Consider the following 7,235-nt stretch of genomic DNA (forward strand, 5'->3'; position numbering starts at 1 on the left):
TAACAGTGTTGAACAAAGAAGGAGGATTAATTTTTATTGACTATGATGCAAAACTAAGCTACGGAATGTGATTAAATTGCTTCAAATATGGAGAATTGGAAGTTGGTATGCGCGGGGTTAGGGTTTGCAATTTGGGGGTTTGGTTGAATAATGAAGAACAGAGATATATGCTGTTAGAAATACCCGACTCTAAAACGCCAACGACGTTAGCGCTTTTGTGTTAAAAGTAAAACGCCAACGGTGTTAGCGTTTTTGTGTAAATGTGTTTTTTTAAAAAAATTTGCCCAGCAGTAAAACGCCACCCTTGATGGCGTTTTATCCTTGACTAAAAATTAAAAAAAAATAAATGCCCAGGGTAAAACGCCATCCTGGTTGGCGTTTTACTCTGGAAGCTTAGTTTGGTAAATAGTTTTGCCACGCGTCTTGTTTGGCAAATTGTTTCCCAAAAACGCTTAGTTTGGCAATTTATCAAAGTTGAAAACCGAAGAGCAAGCCAAACTATTAATGTAATTAATAGGGAACAAAAAAAACCTCGTTATTTACATTGGAATAAGTTGAATTCACAATATGGTCATTCAATTATCTATAATAAGCTGCTATAATCATTCTTCTTGAATGTGTTTGAAATTTCGATGATACAATTGATACAAAAAAAAATGAAGAGTTTAGTACTGAGGTTGAATATAAATCATTATTTACCTAGTCTTTGTGATCTTGTGGTGAAGAACTTTTCGAAAGGGAAAAAGGAAATGGAGGTTGTAGAAGCATGAAGTTTCCTGCGGATTGCGAGTTTGATGTTGATGATGTAGGCTTGTTTAAGTAAGTTGGCGCGCAACCCTTGCCATTCTGAGGCAATGAATTGCCTGTAACACCTTGAACTTGATCCGCCCATCTCATGCTTTGGGTAATTAAACACTCAGCATTATTTGTTCGATTTACATTGGTGATGTTATTGTTACTGCTTCCTACCATAGAAGAAATTGCAGCAGCTACTGCAGACTGAAAACTTGGGTCTGAAGTAAGTACCTTGGTTAATGTCTCAGTTAAAAATTGATGAGAAGAAGAGGAAGAAGTGGAAGCTTGATCGTTGATCCGGTCCAATGAACTAAGATGACTTACTGGTTCATAAGTTGATTTTCCGAAACTTATGGACCCAACAGGAGGTTTATTTGAGGGCAATAGGCTGTAATTTAGGTAGCTGTTATTGCTCCAAGAAACAGGAAACAATGTACTCTTTGTATCTGAAGAAGAAAAGTCGAGGCTTCTAGAAGAGTAATTGGATGGTGTTTGGAGAAAATTATTCGCGGTATGGCTTTTGTTAAAAACCGAGGAAGTAGCAGCAGTGAGGTCTAAGGTGATTGTTGGTGGTGTTGGTGCAGAAGAATGTGGTAAATTGAACTGTCCTGTTCTTGAATTATTGTAGAGGGTATAGCTTAGTCCGTTGAGGTTGGCCGAGGTCATTGAGGGAACTGAAGAAGTAAGACCGCCTTGTGAGGTTGACGAACCGGACAAGAGAATTGATGCTGCTGCTGAGGTTGTTGAAGCCATAGCCGTGGCTGCTACTGGAAGTGGGTGGTTGTGTGTCCCTTCATAAGTAGTTATTAAGATAGACATGTCGTCGCAACACCTTTGCACCTAATAATAGAGGATAAAGAATGATTAGATAGAAGAACTATAGAATACTTGCAACTTCAGACATATCACAAAATAGTACCAGTTATAATTTTACACAATCAATGTAAAGATCGAAATGTGATTAAAGAGAACCATTGATACATCTGCCAACAAGACCAACGTCAATAATGTTATTATCCTAGAACCTTTAACAAGCAATAATTTATTGAGCATCTAGCTCCTAAGTGATGCAAGGGCGTGGTAGGATGTACGCGACAGCGTTGCTAAACTATTAGAGAGACTATTAATCCTTATTAGGATAAGTAATGACCAGCTACTAAATTGAAACAAATGATAAGAGGCACACATTTTAAGATTTTAATGAGACATTTTAAAAAAGGGGTAATTCTCTGTTTCTCATTGTGAGAAACAAGTTTTGTTTCTCATGGGGTATGTGTTAAGATCTGGGGCTCCCACTCATGACACATACACGGTCCATACCAGTGAAAAACAACACATTATTTTCCAAAATGTCATTATGAGAAACAAAAGTGTTTCTCATAACGAGGAACTGGGACTCCCTCTTAAAAAAAGTCTTTTGTAATTCTGAAGTCAAACAATTGTAAGTGCATGTCAGCATGTAATCTGTTTCTTTTATGTTTCCTACTAGAGATGAAGCAAATGAAAAAACCTCAACTCACTTGTTTTCTAACGGGACATGATGGTGCAACTGTGCAACGATAGTAAGCTCGTGGACATGGATTTCCTTTCGCAATCTTCTGCCCATATTTCCTCCATTGGCATCCATCATTCATCTGCATTTATCAATTAATTAATTTTCAAAATTTTAATTCTTCTACACTGACTAAAATAACCTTTAAAATTATTGTTTGACATTGCATTTCAACTCACAGTTGGTGTGTCACATCTTGCTCTCTGAACCCTTCTCTGATAAATTTATTGACGGAGGACTCTTGTATTCGAGTCCTAGGGAAAGTCCTTCACTCATCAACTTCGCGCCTTCTTTAGCAATACTAGAGGATCTACTAATGTTAGTATCATCCTTCTTGCGCTTGTTATTGACTTGTAAGCCTAGGCAAAGTGAAACTTCAGGTTCTTCTTCCTTCTGCTGATTTGTATTTTCCGATATTGTTGAAGGTGATTGTTCGTGTTGGAGGATGTCAAAGAAGCGCGATTGCAAAGATTTTTAGTCATTTTCGACACGCTCCAACATCTTCTTTAACCTTTCATTTTCTTCTTTCACTTCACCCATCTCAGCTTTTGCAGATTCAAGTTCGTTGTCCTAAATAATAGACGACATCACAAGCAATAATTAATAAATACCTTACAAAACAAAATCTATTAATAGATCTAATCCATGTGTTGTGTAATCAATTAATTAATTACTTACTAGCTTAGAAAATAGTAATATAATAAAATTACAAAAAAAAAATTACTTTCATCTCTTCAATCTCTTCCTGTTTTGACTTTTTTGTGAGACAATCAGCGTCCAAATTAGAAGAACTTTTAAAAAGACGGAGAAAGTAAGTAATAAAAAACTATCTTATCTTAGGAGATAACGTAAATTTAGAAAAATTCTAAGCAACTTCATAATAAAACAAAAAGATGACATCAAAGATGTAGGAAGTCAAAGCTTAAATCTTTGTTAAACTCTTTTTTTTTTTTTTTAAATGAATTCAAATGTAAATGTCAGTCTTACAACCGACTATTTCTCTCTAATTTTGCCATTTGTAATATAATATAGTAACATCAAATTTCCATCTAGTAAAACTTCTAGTTATTATTATGACTAGGGTTTGGCACAATTTTTTTTATAAAATAAAGTCTGCACTATAAAAAAATTTGAAGTAATTTGTGAAGGATCATTTCCTTCCATTTAATGAACCTGGACACAAATTTTTTTTGTTTTGTTTTGTTTTTTTTTCTTCTTCATGTACTACGTACTTAATATTATGATCTTGTTGAATTATGAAAAATGAATTAATATGAACTCTACTACAATAACAACAAAGCCTTAGTTCTAAAATGATTTGGGAATTAATATGAAAACTAATGATACTGAATTTACCACAGTGTTATTGATGTTCATGATATGTTTGTTCTTACTTTCCTCTTCTATCATATGTATCGGAATTCAGTTAATTAACTGCCTTCTTTAGCTCATGAACTAGATAAAAATTATTCACAAAGCAATCCCTTAGATCAAGGTAGTGTAAGATTGTGAGCTAATAAAAGATTCGATAATGAATTGTTATCAGTGATTTCTTCTTCATAACCATGCTCTATGCTAAATTTTATATCATCATCAGATTACTAAATCTATCTTCTATGCTAAGTTTTGTTAGAGATTGCAACATAAATCAGGCACATGCTTACGGAAGTACTGAAACAACGACAAACTAACACACAAAACTTAAGGCTTTCGATTACTAATACAATAAGCTAATAATCTACTATACCTCTTTATTAATAACTGGACTTTCCTGCTTAGGGGAAGAGATCTTGAAGGTCTTATGTTCATCTTCGATTCTTGTCTACAATATGAAAAAATGTAACAAATCGAAAGAACCACAGTTAATAATCTATTATGCAATCTAACACTTTCTAAAGTAGAAATATAGCATCAATCATATCATATCATAATACTAGCTAAGAATTTACCTTCATTTCTTCTATGCAGTGGTCTTCATGTCTGACTTTAAGAACATCCTTTTCGGGTTTGGTTTCGGCGCTAGAGGTAGAGGTCTCGCGGTTATTTGCATCCATCTCTGAGGAAATCCTTAGTTTGATCAGCTGAAAACAAAAATTTTGTGGTCTTTGACTGAGAGAACTAGTACTAGTCTTTCTTATAGAAACTACAAACCATTGACTTTAAATGAAATAAAAAATAAAAGATTGAAACATTTCATTTCTTCCCATTACATGAGAAGCACACGCATTAGAACGTCAATTGTCCAACCAACTTTCTCATTATTTAGGTATCTACGAATTAAACACATTGTCAACTTAAGAAGGGTACAACTTCAACGACTGGTGGTTTAATTATTAATATAACCTCCGTTTAAAATTAGTTGTTACATTGTCTAAACTCCCATAATTGAAAATGTTTTAATGATAAAAAATGGCTTTTATAGTCTTTTTGTGATTTAATAGGTATGTAGTGGCATAATTAAAGTGAAATCTAATTGTATACCACTATTTTATTATAACGGATGTGAGAATGGTATAATAAAGTAACTAAATAGATAAACCTAATTGGAATTATATGTGATTCACTAGTAATACACGAAGTATTAGCTACCTAAACAAAACAATTATAGAGTATAAATCAATAAATCATTATTTTTAGGCTTTGGAGGGTTCAAGTGCCCTCGTGTTGGGTCATTGGAAGTGCCAAAATCATGACCAAGGGAAATTCTTACATATACATCTAGGTTGTTTTGTTTTTTTTTTTTTTTTTTTTTTTTTTTTTTTTTTTTTTTTTTTTTTTTTGCTCATTGGATAAGTTTGCTACTTTTAAATTATTTAAATAACTAAAATTTGTCAAATGAGTGAAAAATTACCCCTTAGGTTCATCCAAGTAACATAATAATAAAGGTTCTCCATGATCAAGGCCTCCCCAAATAGAAATATCCAGAAAATAGACTAGAAACATAAAAAAGTACATGTGGATATTATTTTCAGACAAAGAGAGTAGTCGTTAATATTTAAAACTCCGTCGACTAATTGGAGAGACTTGAGAAGAAGAGTTGGATAGAAATACCTTTCAGCAATACATGTTTGTACGGTACCTAGCCACAAAATGAAGCTTCGTACCATGAGAATATGTCACATGGATACTAGTCAATAATGATAATGAGTGGGATACCTTTCATCTAGTTGCCAATATTAAAGACACTAATCAAAAACAAATTTTAGCTTTCCATCATGCTTAATCAATTACAAAAATTAAATTAAAATGGAGACTTTGTTGTCCATTACATTGACCTCTTTAAGAGTAATCTAATAACCATCTTATTGATTCATATTAATTATTAAATTAGTACTATACATCCTTGTGGTTGTTGACTGCCGTAGATACAGTTGGCAATGGTTGTATATAGCAGACTTGGTATGAACATTCATTCTATTTTATTTAAACTTTGTTATAAGCATTTATATTACTAATTATGAAGTTGAATTTATTTTTTAGCACCAAAAAATATAGTTGAAATTATTTTATACATGTATTAATTAATTTTATGCAGCTATTTTGCTGCTTTTCTGGCTCTAAAATTTCAACTTTGTATGATAAATTTGACTGCAATTTGGGAATTTTGTAGGGGTGGGAGGAGAGACTGGCCGATTGGAAATAGGTACGCAGATTAGTCCAAGCCACCAATCTTATGTTAATCAATCTATTTTTAATTCTCCAATAATGTGACGATACTAATAGACTCAACTCACGTCTAAGTTATTTTCTTGATAAGTGGATGTCCGTTTGTCCGATCCCTGATAAATAACAAGGCCAGAAGAGCAAGGGGTTGTGTGCGCGATGAAGTTGGGGTTGGTCGAAGTCTTGAGCAAAGGGTACACTCGAGATTTCTCGTACTCATTAGTAATGAGAATTTCTCATATCCTAGATCCATTTGTTTGTTAAATGATAAGTGATGCATATAATAAGAAGATTTGAAAGAAATTTTTTTAAAAAATTTAGTTAGCATCAATTAACATGTGATTTTGTTATAAATTCTCAGACTTGTCCCATTTTTAAAAATATATGTTATGTTTATATGTATGTATACTTTATACTTCACATATTGTGATCGTTTCTTTTTTCCAATTTATTGTAATCTTTTTTTTTTTTTTTTTTTTTTTTTTTTTTTTTTTTTTTTTTTTTTTGGAGCTGAGGAGGGCAGGGAAGGGAGCATAAAAATCTAGTAGGGCACTCTTAGCTTGGTATATACATAAAATGGATGAAGTGATTAAGCCCTAAGGGACAACTCATTTTCAATAGTATCATATCAAGCAAAGGTCACAAGATGTACACGCTCAAAAGGAAATCTATCAAACCACGCTATCTACAAGTAACAATCTCCTACCAAAATAACGCATGGCCAACTCATGAGCTTCTACTACGTATTACCTCTTCTATGTACCCTAAAGATCAATCTTATCAATTAATTACGATATAATTAATATAACTAAGTGTTCTTATTGACTCTATATACAAAGGTGATCTTTGGAATTTCATTTCATTTTCTCCCTATGAACTATTCTACGATATATATGATACCTTATCTAATTAGGTTTATCCAAATTGAGTTAAAAAAAACCAAAACAAAGAACAACATGATTGCAGGTTTAAGAGAACTGACTTGGTACTTATTGAAGTATATTCTGAATAGTGGCACAAGATGTACATAAATTAAACTGAAATCAGCGACAAATCTTAATTACTCTTTTACTGATCCCAATTGTACACATTTAATGGGTTCCTTAACTACAATGAGCTGCAAGACTTCTACTAGTATTTTTTTTTAAGGTTACCACGTGTACAGATCGACTTGGCCCTTCGGCTTTAATGGAAGTTAGATGATTCCTTTTCTCATTAAGTAAGA

General features: G+C 32.9%; 1 protein-coding gene across 1 annotated transcript; it reads right to left on the reverse strand.

The window, feature by feature from the left end:
- Window positions 1-499: 499 nt before the first annotated feature.
- LOC110727007 (probable WRKY transcription factor 72) lies at window positions 500-4,517 on the reverse strand. The gene is made up of 6 exons (XM_021906542.1): window positions 4,297-4,517; window positions 4,095-4,169; window positions 2,825-2,917; window positions 2,527-2,562; window positions 2,316-2,429; window positions 500-1,635 (listed from the first exon to the last, which is right to left on the reverse strand). The coding sequence occupies exons 1-6, from the start codon at window positions 4,399-4,401 to the stop codon at window positions 700-702; spliced, it is 1,359 nt and encodes a 452-aa protein (XP_021762234.1). The 5' UTR covers window positions 4,402-4,517; the 3' UTR covers window positions 500-699.
- Window positions 4,518-7,235: the final 2,718 nt, after the last annotated feature.

The sequence above is a fragment of the Chenopodium quinoa genome, unplaced genomic scaffold (assembly GCF_001683475.1).
Source record: "Chenopodium quinoa cultivar QQ74 unplaced genomic scaffold, ASM168347v1, whole genome shotgun sequence".
In the NCBI taxonomy this organism is placed as follows: domain Eukaryota; kingdom Viridiplantae; phylum Streptophyta; class Magnoliopsida; order Caryophyllales; family Amaranthaceae; genus Chenopodium; species Chenopodium quinoa.

Bases quoted from the DNA above. Each gene is read 5' to 3' on its own strand.
- LOC110727007 (XM_021906542.1), bottom strand. From the start codon at position 4,401: ATGGATGCAAATAACCGCGAGACCTCTACCTCTAGCGCCGAAACCAAA. The intron at 2,918-4,094 runs GTATAGTAGATT...TCTATTATTTAG, and splicing joins GTCCAGTTATTAATAAAGAG to GACAACGAACTTGAATCTGC. The intron at 1,636-2,315 runs GTGAGTTGAGGT...CTCTATTATTAG, and splicing joins CATGTCCCGTTAGAAAACAA to GTGCAAAGGTGTTGCGACGA.